The sequence below is a fragment of the Pelobates fuscus genome, chromosome 1, assembly GCF_036172605.1.
Source record: "Pelobates fuscus isolate aPelFus1 chromosome 1, aPelFus1.pri, whole genome shotgun sequence".
In the NCBI taxonomy this organism is placed as follows: domain Eukaryota; kingdom Metazoa; phylum Chordata; class Amphibia; order Anura; family Pelobatidae; genus Pelobates; species Pelobates fuscus.
The window spans coordinates 163,647,199-163,671,565 of NC_086317.1; the positions used below are offsets into that span (position 1 = coordinate 163,647,199).

The 24,367-nt window shown below is 40.6% G+C and overlaps 1 protein-coding gene across 1 annotated transcript; it reads left to right on the forward strand.

Annotated features, from left to right (window-relative positions):
• The first annotated feature begins 857 nt into the window (after positions 1-857).
• LOC134589941 (gastricsin-like) lies at positions 858-24,367 on the forward strand. Its single transcript, XM_063444368.1, has 10 exons — positions 858-913; positions 3,059-3,215; positions 6,097-6,214; positions 10,997-11,115; positions 14,251-14,450; positions 15,257-15,364; positions 15,457-15,601; positions 17,967-17,969; positions 22,169-22,267; positions 24,215-24,367. The coding sequence occupies exons 1-10, from the start codon at positions 858-860 to the stop codon at positions 24,365-24,367; spliced, it is 1,158 nt and encodes a 385-aa protein (XP_063300438.1).

The following is a 24,367-nucleotide window of genomic DNA, read 5'->3' on the forward strand; positions in this document are numbered from 1 at the left end:
ATTTAGAAATGTTAGGGGATTTATGCCTTTTATGGATTAAAACCAGACTCTGCATCAACTGTGGCATGCCACAGTCCAGGTGTTAGTCCCCTTGAAACAACTTTTCCATCACTATTGTGGCCAGAAAGAGTCCCTGTGAATTTTAAAATTCGCCTGCCCATTGAAGTCTATGGCGGTTCGCCCGGTTAGCGAACGTTTGCTCAGAAGTACTAACAGAAGCACATAGCAGGAGGTATTAGCAAATGGTTTGACTACATACATTGGAAAGGGCACCAGGGCATTCCTGACAACATAACTACAACACTATCCTGCAGTGGTTATGGTGCTTGAAGTGTTCATTTAAGTCAGCATGTAGAAAGAACACGAGGTACAGAATGATAAAACCGGGTTTTAAACCTTTAAACGGGTAAGGGAATTGACAATTGCAAATGAATCAGTAGAAATATCTGTACAGCATCGAGAACAGAATCAATTTGATCTTTTAATTTCTCTTAACCAAAATTACTTTTAGGACTTTTTGATTTAACACACAGTCAGTCATTGCCTTTAATACAATTATGAAGGTTACACGTATTATGGTAATGTTTGGTAACTTTGGAGGGCACTTTCAAGAGTGACAAGAACATGACTTGATTCCATTAATATTATACTAACAGAAATTATACTTATCTGTTGATAATAAAAGGAATATTGCTCCAAAATAAACATGCCTAATCAAAACGTTGGTGGAAAATTATTTAACGCGATAATGTGAAGGGGCTGAAACAATGAAGGACAGTGAATTTCAGGAATATATAAGTTGATGTTGGTGATCCCAAAGGTGGCCTGAGTTGTGAATTTGACCAGTGTCAGTAACCATGAAGTGGGTAATCCTTGCACTGGTTTGTCTCCAGCTGTCAGAGGGACTAATCAGGTTAGTAATATAATAAGGAATTTCTATACTTATGTAAAGAATATATCAAGTTAAAATTTTCCAGGTATAGCCTTTTCTTCAACATTCTACTTTATATACAAGACATCATAGAAATATTATATCAAACCACATATACCACTCTGTAATCAACAGTTAAAGATCTGTCTATGCAGTGAATTATGAAAACAGATATTAATTGGTTTACAGTTTTAAGTTGCTTCTAGTATTGTCTTTGGAAATGTAACATATATATTTGTCTTTGACTCACTCCTACTGTATGAGATCCCAATAGCCTATTTTAACAAATATACAACTTCTTACACTGGTACATCCATGCACAAGTGGTGGCCTGATCCAATCACAGTGCTTCCCCACAAAGAGACAGAGAGGCAGATATGGGGCAGAAGCAGCATGATTCAAACACAGCCCTGGCCAATCAGCATCTCCTCATAGAGATGAATTGAATCAATGAATCTCTATGAGGAAAGTTCAGTGTCTGCATGCAGAGGGAGGAGATACTGAATGTTTGGATGCATTTTAGGCAGCCATGACCCAGGAAGGATCTCTAACAGCCACCTGAGGAGTGGCCAGTGAAGTTATCACTAGGCTGTAATGTAAACACTGCATTTTCTCTGAAAAGACAGTGTTTACAGCAAAAAGCTTGAAGGGAATGATTCTACTCCCCAGAACAAATTCAATAAGCTGTAGCTGTTCTAGTGACTATAGTGTCCCTTTAAATATATAATTTTACCTATTTGTGTTTAAACATTGTCTTTTTAACACTTCTCTTGTGTATGCAGAGAATGAGCTGGGTATGATGTTAGGATAAGGATTAGGAGGAGTAGATAATTGTGTTACAAGTTCGGGTTAGAGTTGAATTGAGTCATTTGGGTTAGGGAGTACCAGGTAGGGCAAGGAAATATAGAGTACGCTTTAAGGGTATACCAGGTAGGGTACAGTATTAAGGAGAGGAGTTAGGGGATAACGAGAGTAGTCAAGGTTAGCATGAACAGCTATCATTAGGGTATAGGAAAAGAAATGAACGTTAGAGTGAGGCTTAGAAAGTAGGGTGATTAGTTGGGTTTTGAGATATAGTTCAATTAATAGTGTGATAACTTTGGTTTAGGATGAGCAGGTGCAGTTAGGAACACAAAATGCCAGTTAGAATAAGATAATAAGGTGAGGAATTGGAAAAAATAATGCCAGTAAGAATAAGATAATAGAGTTAGGTGTTAAGAGTAGTTAGGGGAAATCGATAGTAATTACTTTAAGATGACCAGGTAAGATCAGAGCATAGGATGTAAAGTTAAGGAACAATATAGTGATGGACTCCCTACTTAGGTCATAGACTCCCCTCACAATGGAGTAAAAAGCGTTGCCACGCTGGTCTCCCCTCCATGGCTAAGATCACCAATGTTGACGCTCTCAGCCAATCCAATTGTTTCCCATAGGAAAGCATTGGGGGGCAATTGCGGATGCGTGGCAAAAAAAGCAGCGCTGTGCCAATCGGCATCTCTTCGTAGAAATGCACTGAATCAATGCATCTCTATGGGGAGCATTCAGCTACAAAGCAAGCACCTCTAGTTGCCATCTGAGTGATAGCCAATAGAGTTGTTACTACGCAGCAATGTAAATACTGACTTTTCGCTGAAAAAGCAGTATTTTCATTGCTTAGCCTGCTGGGATATGCTACAGACACCAGAACTACTACATTAAGCTGTAGTGGTTCTGGTGACTATAGTATACATTTAAAGTTAGAATGAGGTGTTATGGAATACAGTTATATGTTCAATTTAGGAAACAAAGGGAGAGGTTAGAGAATTCAGAAATATGTTAAAGGTGGCAAAAACTACTTCCTAAATTACATATTTATAACCACGGCATGAAGATAGAAAGATAGAAATAGCCCTCAGTGAGTAACTTCTTTGGGAGGTACAGCACTCCCTCTAGAAAACCCCAAAGTCCTCAATACCTCCTCTGGTCAATTAATTGCATTTGATACACACTCAATCAAATTATGCAAGAGCACAATTCAGTCTAATTATATTTATGTTTGAACAGCAATCTATTCTGTAGGTAAAATATTGTAATTGCTATTATGGTTGAATGTCTGATGTATTCCCCATTTGCTGTCCTTGTGTCCAGAGTCCCTCTGACAAAAACAAAATCTATCCGAGAGAAAATGAGGGAGAAAGGAGTTCTCAAGGAGTTTATGAAGACACACAAGAGAGACCCAGCCATGAAATATAGCTACAACCACAAATTCGACTTTGCCGTGGCCTATGAACCCATGAACATGGATGTAAGTAATTTACTAACAAACAAGAACACATTAAGCATCATGTGAACAAAGCACATTTTTATAATTGCTATAACACATATTGGACCAGTTAATTTTATTATGCTAAAATAAATATTTGTCCTTTTACATAGGGGATTGGTATCTAGCGAAATATCGGCAGGTTTCTAATAATCAATACCATAATTAATATTCTTATCAACTGCATTAACTGGTTTGAAGTGGGTTTTACCATCCTCATCGTTATACTAAAGAAGCCAGAGGATTTCCTTTTATTGTAATTACTTTAACAAAATTGTTAAAGGATCTTATTCGAAAAAAAATATTGTTAAAGATTTACTAGTAGCACAGTGCATTTGTAATGACTCTATTGCAATAAAAGTTTTACGTTTTGATCTACACAATTTTCTTTGAACATTAAATAATATAATAATAGTGTGGTTTAACCCCTTCAGGACGGAGTCAATAGTACACGTTCTGATCAAAACAAAACGTAAACAAAAACTGGAATTTGCGCTATATGTCTGTTCACCCGTAGTTCCCCTCTTTCATATTAAATGCACCCACACTTATTATATATCATTTTGTTCAGGAGAAACAGGGCTTTCATTTCATATAAAATATTTGTATTTGAAACAATTTATTATGAATACAATTAAAAAAAACTGTGAGAAATTTTAATTTTTTTTTTAAATTTGTAGTTCCGCCTCACATTTTAGCTGTAAATGTCATAATACTGTTAGGTTTTACGGCAACAAAATGCACATATTTGTAATCAGCGATGTCTCACGAGTACAACAGTACCCCCCATTAACAGGTTTTATGGTGTTTTGGAAAGTTACAGGGTCAAATATAGAACGTTCCATTTTCAAATTGAAATTTGCCAGATTAGTAATGTTACCTTTGAGACGGTGTGGTAGCCCAGGAATGAGAATTACCCCCATAATGGCATACCATTTGAAAAAGTAGACAACCCAAGGTATTGAACGTGGGGTATGTCCAGTCATTTTTAGTAGCCACTTAGTCACAAACACTGGCCAAAGTTAGCGTTCATATTTGTTTTTGTGTGAAAAAAGCAAAAAACTAATATTTGGCCAGTGTTTGTGACTAAGTGGCTACTAAAAATGACTGGACATACCCCATTTGCAATACCTTGGGTTGTCTACTTTTGCAAATGGTATGCCATCATGGGGGTAATTCTTATTCCTGGGCTACCATACGGTCTCAAAGGCAACATAACTAATCTGGCAAATTTCAATGTCAAAAAAATGAAATGCAAGCCTTATATGTGACTCTCTAACTTTCCAAAACACCATAAAACCTGTACATGTGGGGTACTGTTATTCTCGGGAGATTTCACTAAACACAAATATTAGTGTTTTAAAACAGTTAAACATATTACAACAATAATATAGTCCATAAAAGTGCCGTTTGTTTGTAAAAAATGCAAAAAACGTCACTTTTACTTAAAATATCATCGTTGTAATACAATTTACCAGTTTTAAACACTAATATTTGAGTTCAGCGAAGTCTCCCAAGTAAAACAGTACCCCCTATGTACAGGTTTTATGGTGTCTTGGAGAGTTACAGGGTCTAATATAGTGCTTGCGAATTCAATTCTCTGCACTTTCTCCCTGTGTTGTCAGGCATGTCAATCAAATTTTAATTAATCAAATGACATAATTATGTTAAAAAATTACTTAAATATACACGTAGAATTTTAATATATATGCATTTATAGGTATATAAATTCTACGTGTATACTAATGTAATCTTTTATGTAATTATATGTATTTATCTCTATATATATATTTGCGGTTATTTGTATTTTATATATAGATAGATATATATAGAATGTCATTCTAAGTGTATTCTGTTTCCAATATATATATATATTAATAACAAAATACAGTTAGAATGAAATTACATATGAATATATAATTTATTTTATATTTTGTTTCAATATTTTATTTATTTATTTAATTATTTTATTTATTTTTGTAATTATGCGTATATATATATAATATATATATGTAGATCTATTATATATATAATATATATACATATTATATATATGTAACGTCATTCTAAGTGTATTTTAATATTAATATATATACTAATATTAATATTAAAATACATTACGTATGACGTTACATATATATAATATGTATATATATTATATATATAATATATATACATATATTATATATATAAAAAGGCATTTAATTTATTTTATAACATTTTAATATTTATTTTTTTACACTACCTACCAGCAGGGGGACTGTCTAATATTTTAAACAGTCCCCCTGCTGGCAGATCCATAGCCAGCTATAGGGGGCCATATTTGCCGGAGGGGGGCTGCCTGGGCTCTCAGACAGCCCCCCAGAAGAGGATCGCGGCGGAGGTGAGTACACCTCTGCTCCTGGGGCTGCAAGCCGTTACGGCGTTCTATGCCGCCGCAACGGCTTTAAAGCCCTTTAAAGCCGCGACGGCATAGAACGCCGTAACGGCGTTAAGGGGTTAACCATGGATAAACTTCATAGTTGGGAACTCTTTAGCCATGGATATACCCATCTTTATTAGGGGATGTATACCATTTGCAGCGTCTAAGAAAGGAAGAGGAGAATCTCAGTATCAGTATGTGAGTGAATTTTTTAAATTTTGGAAACACGCAATAGAATCTTTGTGATCAATTAAGATAACAGGATATATATATAAAAAAATTCATAGATCACACCATTAGGCAGCTGCCATGTATTAAAGATACACAATATAATTATTTAATTTGCTGCCTCCTTCTAAAGGGCTTATCTACATTTGAGAACACTTTCCTATTGAATAACGGAAAATTTCATTTTACTAATTGGTTTAATTTCATTCTTAGGCTTGTTACTATGGACAGATCAGTGTTGGAACCCCTGCACAGAACTTCATGGTTCTCTTCGACACAGGGTCATCCAACCTCTGGGTGGCTTCCACATACTGCCAGAGCCAGGCCTGCCGTGAGTCACTATAGACTTCTGAATTGGACTCATAATCAAACTGCTTTTGAATCACTACCCAAACAATGCCAATACACAACATTTTGTGTAAAACCTACTTCCAAAGATTACGTTCTTTGTAAAATTACCCAAAGAGCAGCACTGCATACTTTTTTTCTACCAAAGTTTAAAAAAAAAACAACAAAAAAAAGTATGGGATTGGCAAAGTCAATATTTGTTCCTATCATGTAAACAGCACCATGATTGAATTTGGATTTGATTAAAACAAAAAGTGATTTGCAATAGATTTTTTTAAATATATCATTTTGTTGTGTACATGCTATGTTCTTGAATCAACAATTTTGAAAAGTTGATTTCCTTGTAGGAACACAGCCAACCTCCATAATGTTTACATTAACATTTAAAAATGGCCACATCCCAGAATTCCTAATACTATGTTTGCTTATTTCTATATTTATTATTATATGTATTTGTGAGTTGTGAAATTTTAAATTAAATTAAATTAATTTAAAAATTAAATTCACATCTCTTTATCCTGCAACTGGATGCCTCCATTTTATCTCCTTGTCAGTCAGTTAGAAGCTCTGTACTTTTTACCTTGCAGTAATAGAGATAGAGAAAGCTTAGAGAGAAGTGGAGAAATTAAACACATTTTTTATTTCTTCTCTACATTTGCAATGTTTGACCTGGATTTACTTTGTCTGAACTGGATTATTATGTAGTTTGCTAAATCTTTAATATGAATTCAAAAGAAAAACAGAGCACGTCATGAAAACAATATTAATAAGAGTTGTAGGTGATTCTCAATGTTTTATTCTAGGGTGTAAATTCCAAAAAATTTACAGTTCCCCTTTAACAATAAAATAACAGTTAATCCTGAATGCATTAGTTATGGATTGTGGTCTTGCAAGAAAATTGTCACTTTAAAAAAAAAAAGTTTCATTCGTCATGCCAGTAAAAGAACATGGAATGTTTACAACTGATGTACACAACAAACTGATCTATTCTGAATAAAGGGACACTATTATCACATGAACAACTACAGTTTAATGTAGTGGTTCTGGTGTCTATAGCATGTCCCTACAGTCTTTGCTGCCTAGTAACACCTCTAGTGGCGGTCACTCAGACGTCCCCTTGAGGTGGTTCCCAGTCCAGTGCTGCACAGACTGCAACATTGGTGTTCAGCGTCTCCACGCCCTCCATGGTGGCACTGAATGTTCCTCATAGAGATGAATTGATTCAATGTTCAATTGATTCATGTTGATTGGTATATCGCTGCATTTTGCAGCATAAGCATAATAGCCTCCCAATGCTTTCCAATGATCTCAGCCGGGGTGTGGGTGATAAGGTGAGTAAAATCACCTTTTTACTGCACAGAGAGGGAGCCAGTCACCTAAACATTCATTTCTGCACTATAGTGTCAGGAATACTTACTTATGTGTACTCCTGACACTAGTGTTCCTTTAACCAATCAAATCCAAATGCATTGTTCATCGATCAGCATATCCACAGATAGGTTTAAAATGTATTCTCCTGACTGCAACTTGCACAACTGATTTATTTAAATCTGTTCTTTCATCCAAACTGAAATTTAAAGAATGTCTGTCTCTGAAAAGAATTCAGTCTGAATATCCAAGTATTTAAAGGAACACTATAGTCACCTAAATTACTTTAGTTAAATAAAGGAGTTTTAGTGTATAGATCATTACCCTGCAATTTCACTGCTCAATTCACTGTCATTTAGGAGTTAAATCACTTTGTTTCTGTTTATGCAGCCCTAGCCACACCTCCCCTGGCTATGATTGACAGAGCCTGCATGAAAAAAAAAAACTGGTTTCACTTTCAAACAGATGTAATTTACCTTAAATAATTGTATCTCAATCTCTAAATTGAACTTTAATCACATACAGGAGGCTCTTACAGGGTCTAGCAAGCTATTAACATAGCAGGGGATAAGACAATCTTAAACAGAACTTGCAATAAAGAAAGCCTAAATAGGGCTCTCTTTACAGCAATTGTTTATGGAAGGCTGTGCAAGTCACATGCAGGGAGGTGTGACTAGGGTTCATAAACAAAATTATTTAACTCTTAAATGGCAGAGGATTGAGCAGTGAGGCTGCAGGGGCATGTTCTATACACCAAAACTCCTTCATTAACCCCTTAAAGACACATGACATGTGTGACATGTCATGATTCCCTTTTATTCCAGAAGTTTGGTCCTTAAGGGGTTAAGCTAAAGTTGTTCAGGTGACTATAGTGTCCCTTTAACAAACAAACAAATCACACAATTATATTATCATTAGATGGCAGAAAAGAAGAAACTGGACTGTCCAGTGACCACAATAGTAGTTTAAAAACTAACTTTTAATTAATAGAAGATTAAAAGGAGCTAGAAAAATACCTAGCTCAAACGAATCAAAGTATAGAAAAATACCGGGGGCGGGGCCTGGCCGCCGAGCTGGCTGGACGTGGGGCACCTCGGCTCCCTGAAAAACACGCAATAACCAGCCTAAAAATGCCCCCACTCGCCTGAAAACCCTCAGCTGCTGTGAGAGGGCAAAGGGGACCCGACCACCAACCTTAGGGGCAAGTATCAGCCCCCGCTCCGCTGCGGTCTGGTGGGCGAGTGGGATTGCGGCCTGCTGTGAGGCCCTGGCGGGAGAAGCGGCAGATCTCCTGTACTTGGTCCGGCGGGACCTCCCACCGCCTGCTAAGGGCCCGTTACCCCCCCCTGTGGGCCGGGGGGGTTATCCCGGACCCCACCGGGAATGCATCACTTGTTCAGGGCATCCAGGCTGCAGGAGGACTGACTGGGGACCGCATGGGTAAATCCAAGATGGCTGCCGCGCTCATTGTGAGATGGAGAAGTGAAGGGGAAGTACCTAAACAACGGCAGACAGACTGAGTGCTCCTTCCACCCACAGGCTAACTGCATAAGGGAAATACTCCACAAGTAAGCCTCAGCACTATAACACTACTATTCCTGGACTCTGACCCTGCCTGAGTACAAGGGAACAACGAGAATGGGGAACAAGCTTCACCTCACTCCTGACTGTCAAGTCCCCACACACTGAAATAACCAGTTACAAGCACAGATATAGCACAGCTGCAGGAGGGATCAAGTGGCTTCTAACCATATATGCCTACAGTTCTAACAGACTATGGTGTACCTCATCTTAATCCAGCACCTCATCTACAATTTCCATGTGTGTCTTTTACATCGGACTCTCTTCCTGCAGTTAGAAAATAATCAAAATGTCTGAGCCTGCATGTTTATCCGACGCTCTGCTGCCCCCTGGTGGTTAAACTTAATTAAGCTTATCTAGCTTGCTCCAACATAAAGTGCCTCTTAGAATGTTGTTATATTTGCCTTCTTTTCTTTCACTCCAGCATAATCAGACTAGCCTGTAAACCTCACTTCATTCACGAATACCTAATTTGATAACATAAGCTTGTATCATAAAAAAAAAAAAAGTGGCTGCCTTGCTTAGGAGTACCATTGTTGTTTTATGTTGCTGTGTAAGCTATTTACTGCCTGACTTAACTACTTGCCTGATATTCTGTACACTGTGAACTCTACTGTTACCACTACCTAAACCTACCTATACTATAAAATTGTGCATGTTACTCGTATGTCCCTCATGTAAAGCGACGAAAACGTTTGAGGACTGCTTTTGGGGCACCTCAGGCCTGCCTGTACAACTTATATGCACTACAAAAATAAAGAATAATAAATAAAAAAAAAAGTATAGAAAAATACCTAGCTCAAACGAATCAAAGTATATACTTTGATTCGTTTGAGCTAGGTATTTTTCTAGCTTCTTTTAATCTTCTATTAATGAAAAGTTAGTTTTTAAACTACTGGTGTGGTTACTGGACAGTCCAGTTTCTTCTTTTCTGCCATCTATTTCTAAGGGTTAACCCCTATCATTTCTGTCCAGCATTCTTACAAATTGCATCATTGAATTTCTCTTTTTTTGTCTATATTATCATTAGGTTTCAGTGTGATCATAATGCACAGTAAAATACACAATATCAATTAATTAGGGAATTTGGCTAGGTAATGCCCCAATGTAATAACATAGTTTAGTACATAGTTCTGGTCTTTCAGCCAGAGGTCTATAAAAAGCTGACTTCTGTACTGGTGTTTTTGAATTATTTAACTTGGAGTGGGATTTATTGGTTGTGGTTTGCTGGGCTGTTGACCAACCAATATGATAATTTCTCTTGTTTCTGTGCAAATAATAAAAATATAGGTAGATTTGTGAGAGCAGTGACAAAGTTATTTAAAATGTATTATCTAAGAGTGCATGTGTTCATGTAATAGTCAGCTTTCTCATAAAATATCAACTTATACTACAAATCAGGTGTGTCCTTAGGAAAAGGCAAAGAGGTCTACCGACCCCACTGCATATATGTGGGGCCCACTATTAAGCTGGGGCTCTTTTATATTTACTTGTCTCAACAAGAAATGCTATAACAAGCCACTGCGTTTGTAGAGCTGCTAGGATCAAAGGGATTGTGTCTCTCCGAATTGCCCTAGAAAACATATTAGGAATAGGAAAAAATAGAAAAGAAAGGATAGAAATAGGACTTGCCACCCACTCACTCATTTACCCTCTTATCACTCACTCACACGCAATCAATCAATCACTAACTCACCTACTCACTCTCTATATAACAATAAGTTTAAGGGTAGAGCAAGAAGCTATTTCTCCAGTGCAAATCCAAACATTTTGAATGTTTTTTTTAATATGAATGTGTTTTCCTTTCTTTTCTTAGAGAACCACCCATTGTTTAACCCTAGCCAGTCCTCCACTTACACCACCAACAATCAGGAGTTTTCCATGCAGTACGGAAGTGGAAGTCTCACTGGTGTCTTTGGCTATGATACTGTAACAGTAAGGATTTTTTTTTTTGGTATTTTTATATTTTATAGCTCTATAACTTGGAACTTTCTGTTGCATAGTCTTTACTTATACAGTTATCTACTATTTGTATAGTTTGTTAATTTTTTAAATAGAAGTTGGAAAAGAAAACAAAAACGTGTAGCTAACCAGTGGTTGCACTGGGTACTGTGCAAATCACAGTTTCTGATTGGATGCTGACATTGCATGCTCATTGAATATGCGTGGATTTGTCAGTGACTGTCTTTTGATGATATGAAAATTGTGGTGTCAGCATAACAATGATACGTGCCAAAGAGACCAGAGGCTTCAGCCTGCATATGTCGACTTAAACCCCTACTAAAGCCAGCCCTATACCATGCCCTAAGTCCAATATTAAACCCCAATGTGTTCTGTAAATCGCATTGTGACACCAAATATTTTATTGAATTCAGAGTATTACATAAACCTATATTTTTGAACTCCACAACTGCTGTATTAATCCAACGCCATGCTGTACTAACCCTTAACCCCAAATGCATTAACCCCTTAAGGACCAAACTTCTGGAATAAAAGGGAATCATGGCATGTCACACGTCATGTGTCCTTAAGGGGTTAAATGTACACACATTAATACGCCCACAGAGTGCTCTATAATTAAAGATGGTGCATCCAATGATAAAATTGGAGGTGTCATTTCTTTCTCAGTATTACAGGGGACTCTGAGCTACTAATGAAATGGTGGCAAAATTAGACCTGGGTTTTTAGGATTCCTCTTGGGGCTTCACCTCTGTCAGCCCCCAGCAACACCCCTGAGTACAACAGTTGTAGATAAATATACTTTATTGTTGGAAGGAAATTATAGTAATACATTGAAAATAATATATATATTTTTTTAATTCTTTATTTTTGGTGCATGTTGCATATTACATAACATTTGTAGTCGCCACTTGCATGTGGTCAAATATTCACAGTTATACAATTAACATGGCGTTCAATAATTTGCACATTTTGTTTTAGTTGGACTGTGTGGTTATAACGGGGTGACCTATGCGTTTGTAGTATATCCCCATAGTGAGTGTGTCTCTGTTGGGAGTTCCGAATGAAGCTTGTCTGTGGGTATGCCCGCTACATTAGTTTGTGGTATGCCATGGAGATGTTGCTCCTTCATGATGCCCTACGTGTCTACTGTAGTAGTCTCCTATCCGGGGAGCAAGTAATGAGTCGAACTACTTAGGCTATGTTTGTGTGGGGTTGTGGTCACCATTGGAGGTGTGACCCTTGCTTCGAAGGTCGGCGTGTAAATGGTAACCCTTGTGTGCCACAGTGATTTCTACCCCTGTAACCTAGAGTAACGGGGGGGGGGGGGAGGGTGCGTTAAAGCGCATCCCGTCAGGTTTACCGAACCCATGTGTCGGGGTTCCGGGTCAGTAGAGGCTCTGACGCCCTACTGCGGTTGTGTGAGTGGAGCGTGTCAGCAAGCATGAACATAAAAAGAACTGAGAAAAAATAAACGGTCAAATGAACATTGGTAGAATAAAATGAGTTCGTTTAACTTATAAGTCCCAGCAGCCTTGGCTTGCAACAATAAACAGTGTGTGATGCTTTTGGGGCTCTGCGGTCGTCAGTGTCCCTTCAGGTGGTAGGTCCCTGTTTCCTTCTCGGCGCTAGCGTAGTTAACTTGGCATCCGTTCCGGGTTGGGGGTGAGATGTTCCCGGTGCTGGAGTTCCAGTAGCGGGTATGCCCAGCGCTGTCAGCAGGGCTGGTGCGTCTGTCGGGGCAGTAGCTTTGAAGGATTGTCCGTCCTTAGTGACCCACAGGGTGTTTGGGGTTGCCCACCTCTAGGTCAGGTTTTCCGCTTGTAATGCCCTTGTGAGAGGTTGCATGCTCTTGCGCCATATTAAAGTAGCCCTGCTCAAGTCCTGAAAGAAGGAGATATGGTTTTCAAAGTCATATGGGGATTTCCCCTTAAGCGCTGCAGTTAGGCCTAGTTTGTCGGCAACAGTTTGGCACCTGAGGATGATGTCTCTTGGTGCTGTGGCTGGGGCTTTAGCTATCCTATACACCCCGTCAAACGTAAAGTACTTAGCTTGTTTCGCCGGTAGAAGGTATGCCACCAGCCATCTCACGAAGTGCGGCAGTTCTTCCAGGGGTATGTTTTCTGGGACTCCCCTTATTTTTATATTTTTCCTCCTGCCTCTATCGTCTAGAGTGTTCACTTGTCTATTTATTTCAGTCTGGGCTGTTTGTATTTGGAGTACCTTGCCTGGAAGTTCTGTTGCAGGGCCAGTACGTCTGCTTCTGTGGCCTGGGTGCGTGCTGCGACTGTTTGTACCTCTGTGGTTAGTGTTGCCAGGTCTGCTTCCCACATTGTTTTGAGGTTGGATTGGAGGCCTGTAAGCATCTCCTGTATGTCCTGCTTTGTGGCAGGGGTCAGTGGACCCGATGTGCTGGCAGTCTCTTGGGTGGCCTGGTGTGGGCTTCGGGGCCAATTCCCGCCCTCCGGTTGCTGGGATGTCGAGTCTCTCGTGAGAGAGGATTCTCTGGAGTCTCTTGCTGGAGTCTGAGACGTCCACATCTGGCCTAGTTCGCGCTGCGTTTTCGCGGCAGTCGCGGGTGGCCTTTGGGACTTTCTCCCCATTTCACTGCCTGGTAGGTAGGGTGGCAGCAGGTTTGTCAAGTCCAGGTCTCCCCAGTGTTCTCCCGCGGTCATTTGCGGCCGGCCGTCTGCGCGGTAGGCCCCAAAGCCTCGGTTGTGGTATTTTTTGCCCGGTGCCAGAAAGAAAGGCATCGGTCGATTCCGGATGGTGCACTGAGTGTTATGCCGACTTCAGGTAGGTTGTGGATGGCGAGATGTCGCTGATATTTGGCCGTTTTGAGTTGGGCACACAGGAGCTGCAAAATATGGCGACCGCTCCCGTGCGCTGCTAGGCTCCGCCCCTCGAAAATAATATTTTAATTGGATGATGCTAATAATTTTTGTGACAAGCACTATAACCACTAGATTTGGTGCTGAATTTGAATGGTTTGACTTCTTACCTGGGTCTACGGGCATTGCTGTCTATTTTCTTTGCAGGGCTTATTTATTGGGAGAGAGGGTCAGTTGATCTTTACATTTTAGGCTGCCAGCACTTTTCTGTTTTTCACAGGTACAAGATTTGACCATCACAAACCAAGAGCTTGGTCTGAGCATCAATGAGCCTGGCACCAACTTTGTCTATGCTGGTTTTGAGGGTATCTTTGGCATGGCTTACCCTGCACTGTCTGCAGGTGGAGCTACCACTGCCATGCAAGGCATGCTGCAACAAAATCTGCTTACCAACCCCTTATTTAGTGTCTACTTGGGAAGGTAAGTAAACTTCCTCAGAGCTTCTACTTCACATCCTTATAATTTCTAAATAAGTAATTTTTATGAATAAATAATGTAACAACCTGAGGTGGATGGGAAGTATCCCAGGTTGAAATTGTGGTTTCCAATTGTTGTCACTAATTTGGTCACTTGTTCCTTACTCACGTGCCAGGCGACCAGCTGGAGAGAGTGTCATGCAGAATCATTCACTAACCCCACCCAGGCATATCACTACTGGTAGAGCAACAGAATTATGACAGCCATGAATTGCAGCTTCAGCTCAGAAATATGTGTTTCTCTATGCGTCTTTCGTATGTGTTTGTCAGTGTTTGTGTCTATGGATGTGTGTCTATGTGTTTGTATGGCTGGACTGCCAAAGAACAGACAATATCTGGCACTCCAGCTGTTGTGGAACAAACCTTCAAGTAGTGAAACATGTTTTAGGGGAAGGTAATTTCACACCAGTGCTCTAAAAACCATCAGTAAACCACTTAACCTGTGGTCTTATGGTTTACTATTCTGTTTCCAGAACCCCATAATGGCATTATTTCCCATAATAAATACTATACCGTTATGTTTCCCTACACTCTCTCTTTCCACTACTTCCTTTAATCTCTCATACACAATGTGTAAATGTAATTTCCTGAATAAATCTTTAAATCCTTAGTTAACTGATCCATGATAGGTAATTTCAACTTGTTACATCCATCTAATGGTCATCTATATAACGGGTTTTGTACAAACACTATAGTGCTTAACACATTGCTAATCAATAACCTTATTTGGAATGTTGTAATTGTTTTCAGCCAATCAGGAGAGGTCATCTTTGGAGGAGTCGATAGTAGTTTGTACACTGGTCAAATATACTGGGCCCCTGTCACTCAGGAGCTGTACTGGCAGATTGCCATTGATGCGTGAGTATCTGCTAGAAAGCCAAAATAAGTAAATTAATGTGACACTCGAGTAATCAGGAGTACTCAGGATTATTGCTATTTTTTTCCTACAGCTTCTCAGTCAACGGACAGGCCACAGGATGGTGTAGTCAGGGCTGCCAGGCTATGGTGGATACTGGAACCTCCCTGCTCACTGTACCACAGCAGTTTATGGGCACTCTTCTCCAGTACCTGGGAGCCGAGGAGACCCAAGATGGGGTAAGAGACTGTTGGGAAGAGGACAGATGATGAGGTTGTCTAATTGTATTTATACTTTCTAATGTTTATATATGTTTTTTAGTTATTTGCTGTTTGGATAACTCTTTAGATCAGTGGTTCCCAATCCAATCCTCATGGGCCACTAACAATCCAGGATTTATGTATTTCCCTGGTTTATTCCAATGGAGATACTGACAAAGCCTGGACTGTTGGTGGGTCTTGAAGACTGGTTTGGGAAACATTGCTTTAGATAAATGACTCACTGTCCGGCGGCAAAAAAAACATTTATTCTAAAATGAATATATTAGTGGTAAAGTGCTAATGTTTGTGTCAAATCTCAGCATATAAAAATACAATTTACCTTTTCAGGATACCAAGTCTGAAACTTAAAAAACATTGTTGATGTTTATGCGTCTGTAATACATCTTTATGATTGTCAATGCGTATATTTTTTTCTTGACTTTATTTAAATGGACAGTTTAGGCACCAGCACCACTACAGCTTAATGAAGGGCAAAAACACTGTCCATGATGGTTTAGAAGTGTAAACACTGCCTTTTCTGAGTAAAAGCAGTTATTACAATACTGCCTTACAGTATAAAGGTATAGCAGTATAACAATGTAAAGGGGAAAATGGTGCTAAAATCTAATATATAAAAAAACAAATGACTCAGTGAAGCTAAAAAAAAAAAATCACCCAAGTGCTTTGTCACAAAAAACACTTAATACATACGTAGGAATAGGTTAATTAACTGTCAGGATCGGGACAGGGATCCAACACGCAGAGTCCAAACAGTAGAAAGGTACGTGTACCGGGCCTTAGAATGGCCGGACTAACGTACAGAGAATAACAGAGAATGGTCAGAGACAAGCCGAGGTCGAGGGAACGAGAAGACAGGTAAGCGAGAGACAAGCCGGGTCAGAGGGATAACAGAGATAAGCAGAATAGTACAACAAGCCGGGTCAGAACCAAAGAGAATACTAGAATACAAGAGCACTGAGTGACTAGACAAGCTAGAACCACGACAGGGCAATGAGCTGAAGAGAGAAGCAAGCTTAAATACCCTGACTCCGGAGAGTAGACACGCCTCCGACAAGTCCTGATTTGATATCGGACAATTGAGTGACAGGTCACTCGGGATGGGCGTCATGACGTCACGTACTGAGCGTCATGTTAGAAAAGGAAGCGGATCCCTCGCGGCCAGCGTTTAAGTGACTGGATGGACCGCGAGGAACGGAGGAAACGGCTCGTCTAGACGGATAAACGACTAAGTCTCTACCTCTCTCAGAGGTAGAGACCTCAGGTACCCTGACAGTACCCCCCCTCTCAGATACGCCCACCGGGCGGAAGGAACCGGGACGAGATGGAAAGCGGGAGTGAAACGCCCTGCGGAGGCGAGGGGCATGAACATCCTCCTGAGGTACCCAACTCCTCTCCTCAGGACCATATCCCTTCCAGTTGACTAGATATTGTAGCCTCCCCCGGGAGACTCGGGAATCGATAATGGAGTTGACCTCGTACTCCTCCTGACCCTCCACCTGAACTGAACGAGGTGAGGAAACCGTAGAGGAAAATCTGTTGCAAATTAGCGGTTTCAGCAAAGACACATGGAAGGAGTTGGGGATGCGTAAGGCAGATGGCAGAGCTAGGCGATACGCAACCGGGTTGATACGAGTCAGAACCCTGTAAGGACCTATGTAACGAGGAGCAAACTTCATAGAGGGAACTTTTAAACGAATGTTCTTAGTACTCAGCCATACTCTATCCCCAGGAACAAAAACTGGAGCCGCCCTTCTGTGCTTATCAGCGTGTTTTTTGAACAACATAGAATTATGCAGAAGAATTTGACGAGTCTGATCCCACAACTTCTTCAGATTGGCGACATGATCATCAACCGACGGTACTCCTTGGGAAGAAGAGACCGAAGGAAAAATGGAAGGATGAAAGCCATAGTTCATGAAGAAGGGGCTAGAACGAGTAGAATCACAAACGAGATTATTGTGTGCGAACTCCGCCCAAGGAATCAAACCGACCCAATCATCCTGGTGTTCGGAAACAAAGCAGCGCAGATATTGTTCAATCTTTTGATTGGTACGTTCAGCAGCCCCGTTAGACTGGGGGTGATAGGCAGAGGAAAAGTTCAATTTGATGCCTAATTGAGAACAGAAGGATCTCCAGAATCGTGAGACAAATTGAGAACCTCTATCAGAAACAATTTCAGAAGGTATCCCATGTAAGCGAAAAACCTCTCTCGCGAAAATCTCCGCCAATTCAGGAGAAGTCGGGAGTTTAGGTAACGGCACAAAATGAGCCATCTTAGTAAATCTATCAACCACCGTGAGAATAACAGTCTGTCTCTTGGAAGCAGGTAAATCCACAATAAAGTCCATGGCCAAGCAGGACCATGGTTTCTCAGGAATGTCCAAAGGGTGTAATAGACCACATGGCGATGTGTGAGGCTGTTTAGTCTTGGTACAAATCTCACAAGCTCCGATGAACTCCTCAATATCCTTTCGTAAGGAAGGCCACCAGAAATCCTTGGAGATCAGGGAATAAGTCTTGCGAATGCCAGGATGACCAGCCACCTTACTTTCGTGGAAACACTGTAAGAGCTCCAATTGGAGTTCAGGAGGAACAAAGTTTCTTCCCTCAGGAGTCTGTCCAGGTGCCAGATGTTGTGACTTCATGATCTGGGCAAGCAACGGAGAATGGATTTTAAGACTTGTGTTAGCAATAATATTGCATTTAGGTACAATAGAGGACAGAACCGGTTCAGATGAAGCAGAAGGTTCATATTGGCGAGATAGGGCATCGGCTTTAGAATTTTTCGAACCAGGCCTATAAGTGAGAACGTAATTGAAATGGGTGAGGAATAACGACCAACGAGCTTGCCTGGAGGACAATCGCTTGGCCTCTCCAATATAGGACAAGTTCTTGTGATCCGTTAAAATAGTAACAGGATGTAATGTCCCTTCCAATAAATGTCTCCATTCTTTTAAAGCCTTGATAACAGCTAGTAGTTCTCTGTCACCAATGTCATATCTGCTCTCAGCACCAGACAATTTTTTAGAAAAAAATCCACATGGGTGTAACGGTTTATCCACACCTAGCCTTTGGGATAGGATAGCACCTATGCCAGTCTCCGAGGCGTCAACCTCAAGTAGGAAAGGAAGAGTGGTATTAGGGTGAACTAAAATTGGGGCGGAAGCAAAAAGCTCCTTGAGAGTTTTGAAAGCAAGGAGAGCTTCCGTAGACCAATTCTTAGTATCAGCCCCCTGTTTGGTCATATTGGTAATGGGCGCAATAATAGAAGAATAACCCTTAATAAAGCGCCTATAATAATTGGAGAACCCAATAAATCTCTGAACGGCCTTAAGACCCTTGGGTAGAGGCCAATCTAGAATGGACTGGAGTTTATCCGGGTCCATCTTAAATCCCTCCCCAGAGATCACATAACCGAGGAAGTTTACTTGGGATTGATCGAAACTACATTTCTCCAATTTGCAGTACAGACCATGTTGAAGAAGTTTGTGCAAAACCCTTCTGACTTGTTCGTGGTGAGTCTCAATCTCTCTAGAATGTATGAGTATATCGTCCAGGTATACAATAACACACTCATGCTGAAATTCCCTAAGAACCTCATTTATCAGATCCTGGAATACAGCCGGTGCATTACATAACCCAAAAGGCATAACTGTATATTCATAGTGACCGTATCGAGTATTGAACGCCGTCATCCACTCGTGTCCCTGCTGGACTTTCACCAAGTTATATGCCCCTCTGAGATCTAACTTGGTGAAAATGTTAGAACCCTTTAAACGATCAAAGAGTTCGGTAATCAAAGGAATGGGATAAGCATTCCTAATGGTTATCTTGTTCAAACCTCGATAATCAATACAAGACCTAAGTGTACCATCCTTCTTTTTAACAAAAAAGAATCCAGCCCCGGCAGGGGAGGAGGATCTCCTAATGAATCCCTTGTCTAAATTCTCGTGAATATACTCCTCTAGAACTGAATTCTCTTTAGTAGATAACGGGTATACATGACCCCTGGGAGGCATAGTACCAGGAAGTAGGTTAATCTTGCAGTCAAAGGATCTGTGTGGAGGTAAGGTATCGGCTCTCTTTTTATCAAATACTGCCTTTAAATCCAGGTACTGAGGCGGTATTTGTGTCTCTGTAGGATTAGAGGAGTTAGCCGACGTGTTAGCCAGGCAAAGAGGCGAGACCCTCCGCAAACATTTCTCTTGACAATTCTGACCCCATGAAACTATCTCCCCTAACTCCCAATTAAAGATAGGGTTATGTCTCTTTAACCAGGAGTACCCCAGGACTATGGGAATAGAAGGAGAGGAAATGATCAACAGGGATAGGTCTTCCTCATGCAAGATACCAACAGTTAAATTAACAGGTATGGTCTCACGGAAAATAACAGGCTCAAGTAAAGGTCTACCATCTATGGCCTCAACGGCCAGGGGTGTCTCCCTTAACTGGGATGGAATAGTATGCTTGTTAACAAAAACTTGATCGATAAAGCTCTCAGCGGCTCCAGAATCGATCAAAGCCATGGTTTTTACTACTCCCTTCTCCCAAGTCAAAGAAACGGGTAACAGAAGCCTGTGATCTTTATAATTGTGAACAGAGGACAAAATAGATACACCCAAGGCCTGTCCTCTAGAGAAACTTAGGTGCGAGCGTTTCCCGAACGATTGGGACAATTTAGGCGTAAATGACCTCTGACTCCACAGTACATACATAAACCCTCCCTTCTCCTGTACTGTCTCTCCTCCTCTGTGAGGTGAGTATTACCTATCTGCATAGGCTCTGGGAAACGTGAGGTTTTGATCTCAGAATTTTGAAATGCAGGAGCTAGTTTAAAGGAGGGTCTACGAGTCCTATCTCGAGTATTCTGCCTCTCTCTTAAGCGTTCATCAATGCGAGAGATAAAAGAAATTAAATCCTCCAAATTCTCAGGGAGCTCTCTAGTAGCGACCTCGTCAAGGATTACATCTGATAACCCATTTAAAAATACGTCTATATAAGCCTGTTCGTTCCACTTAACTTCTGCCGCCAAGGATCTGAACTCTAGTGCATAATCCACAAGTGTTCGATTTTCCTGTCTAAGGCGCAACAGTAATCTAGCTGCATTGACCTTCCTACCAGGGGGGTCAAAAGTTCTTTTAAAAGCAGCTACAAAGGCATTATAGTTATACACTAACGGGTTATCATTCTCCCATAAAGGATTAGCCCATCTCAGAGCCTTCTCAATGAGTAAGGTAACAATAAATCCAACCTTCGCTCTATCTGTAGGATAGGAGCGGGGTTGTAATTCGAAATGGATGCTGATCTGGTTCAAAAAGCCACGACACTTCTCAGGAGAACCGCCATAACGTACTGGTGGAGTAATACGAGAAGAAGCACCTACAGTAGCTACTTCTAGACCTGAACTTACAGGAGAGATCGAAGGAGTACGTGTCTCCTCTGGTGGGTTACTAGCACGAGACAATAGCGCCTGTAGTGCTAGGGCCATCTGATCCATCCTGTGTTCCATGGCATCAAACCTGGGGTCGGAAGAACCAAGCTGACTGTTTGTACCTGCAGGATCCATTGGCCCTGTCGTAATGTCAGGATCGGGACAGGGATCCAACACGCAGAGTCCAAACAGTAGAAAGGTACGTGTACCGGGCCTTAGAATGGCCGGACTAACGTACAGAGAATAACAGAGAATGGTCAGAGACAAGCCGAGGTCGAGGGAACGAGAAGACAGGTAAGCGAGAGACAAGCCGGGTCAGAGGGATAACAGAGATAAGCAGAATAGTACAACAAGCCGGGTCAGAACCAAAGAGAATACTAGAATACAAGAGCACTGAGTGACTAGACAAGCTAGAACCACGACAGGGCAATGAGCTGAAGAGAGAAGCAAGCTTAAATACCCTGACTCCGGAGAGTAGACACGCCTCCGACAAGTCCTGATTTGATATCGGACAATTGAGTGACAGGTCACTCGGGATGGGCGTCATGACGTCACGTACTGAGCGTCATGTTAGAAAAGGAAGCGGATCCCTCGCGGCCAGCGTTTAAGTGACTGGATGGACCGCGAGGAACGGAGGAAACGGCTCGTCTAGACGGATAAACGACTAAGTCTCTACCTCTCTCAGAGGTAGAGACCTCAGGTACCCTGACATTAACAAGGTGATCGCGCACACAATGGTAAAAGATGCTCTTGATATACGATGGCTGGTATATCCTATGCAGTGTAAATATAAAAAATCATCATAGAGCAATATGTACACTTAAAATTGATAAGAGTAAATTGGAACACTCACAATGTTTAAAGCCCTTTTGAGTCGCTCTAACCTGTGCAGGCATTTCATCAATTAAATGATGCAAAGGTATATTTCCTGGCCTGGTCCTCCAAAGTCAGCGGATATCTTTCGATTGGAAATCAGGAACCAGGTAAGTATAGTTCAAAACTTATTGGAAAAAAAAATAAGCACAACGCGTTTCGATCATAAAATGATTTGGGACTGTGATATAATTTTTTGTTTATGTTATTTCTATTTGCAGTTTCTGGTGAATTGCAATAGTGTGCAGAACCTACCTACAATCAGCTTTACCATCAATGGAGTCCAGTTCCCTATCCCACCATCTGCTTACATTCTCCAGGTACCTGATTCCCATCTTTCTGCTACTTCCTGCATGGACTCTTTGATGTTGAGAACATACAGAGGAGAGACCTAAGGGGAAAATAATTGTAACAGATGTACATACAGTTTACCATTGGGCTGGCCCTGACATTTGCTTTAATGTAGTAGTGATAACTAGAGGTATACCTAGCTTTCATGGCATTCGTGGTGGAAACGTATTTTGGCACTCCCCCAAAACTTCATTTTTTTTGTCGCACTCTGCAACCCCCCAACTACTTTTTGTTAGTTCAATCACACGCACATTCTCACAATCATATAGTTTCAAGGGCACATATACACAGACATGTACATACACACAGACTTACAGACACATACACAAACATTCATATTCTCACACACTCATATCCACACATATACATATACAAACATCCATATATTCACAGTGACTCATACACACACAGTTAATCTCCAGTTAATCTCCATATAAAAAAAATCTCCATATTTTTTAAACCACCTTTATGTCCACACTTGCCATGAGAGGCACATCTACTAAACAGTGTAAATATAAACTAGCGACTGGGCAGCCACTGTCCATCATCATCCAGTCTTTCTGAAATCCAGACCATATTCAGGATCATTCGAAGCCCCCAGACATTGTAAAATAGAGTGAACACCTTCCAATTTTTGCATTCCGAATGGCCCTGTACAGCAATGAGTGGCCATTCAGAGTTTAGTTAATAAACCTGCTGTGCCTGGTAATTCCCTAGCATTGTGTTTTTTACAGTAAAGAGTTAGATCCGCTGGCAGAACTCAGCTACTCTCAGCAGCCTGCTTGCCTGATACACATGATAGGAAATCATGGATCATTAAAGGAACACTATAATGTTGGAATGCAACCATGTATTCCTAACGCTGTAGTGTCCTAGTCCATATTTAGATTCAGGTCTCCCCACCACCCGTAAAAAAAAAAGAGAGAAAAGGTTTTACTTGCCAAGACTCACTTGGAGTTACCGCCTGCATTTCCTTCAGTGTTAATTTTGGAGGCATATTTCATTTTAGTTTTAGTCATCTGAATTGTTTTAGTCTATTAGATCTCCAGTAGATTTTCTAAAATCTAATGGGTTTAGTTAAAGCCTTTGTCTCTTTTGCCCCTTTCCCAGCCCCTCTGTTTCTCTTTGTGTCCTCACAGCCCCTCTAGGTTTCTCTCTCCCAAGCCCCGGTCTGTCTCTTTGGCCCCTTCCACAGCCCCTCTGTGCTGTGTTAATTTTGGCAGCAAATTTAAATTTGGTTCTAGTCATAGTCTTTTGACTAAAAAGCCATTTTAGTTTTAGTTGTATTTTAGTCATCTGAATGGTTTTAGTCTAGTTTTAGTCGACTAAATCTCAAAAATGTTAGCCGACAAAATGAACACTGATCTCCTTTTGCAACATAATTCTGTAGATGTTGCTTTTGCGATGATTGTTCTATCCAATGCTCCTCCTCGTGCGGCGAGCACTGCACACGTGTTTAATGATATGTTTCTCATAGGGAAGCACTGAAGGTAATGCTTTGCGCTGCATTTAACAACATGTCACTGTCAGACAGCCACTATACGCAATGTTTTAGATAGAAAGTCTAAAATTAATGGGCCAAGGCATTTAGTGGTCATTTAAACTGACTTCAAAGCATAACTGATTTCTGTTTACACTGCTTTGTGAATTAATGTGATTGCTATTAATTAGCATCATTCCAGCTTGCCACCATCCTAACGAGGTCCCCCTACTTGTCTTTTATAATTGTGCATACACTGCTACTTTATTGGGTCTCAGTAAATGCAAAATCAGTTTTACTGTTGAATTTCAAAGTTTAGGCCAAAGTAGCTGAACTTATAAACATCTAAATTAGATACTTAATTACGTTTAATAATTATGTCCTAAAATGACGTGCCTTTTTTTTTTTTTTACTTATTTGCTCTTTATTTCCCCAGAATAATGGATACTGCTCAGTTGGGGTAGAAGTGACTTACTTGCCATCTCAGAATGGACAGCCCTTCTGGATTCTGGGAGATGTCTTCCTCAGAGAATACTACTCCATCTACGATATGGGCAACAACCAAATGGGCTTTGCTCAGGCTGCATAA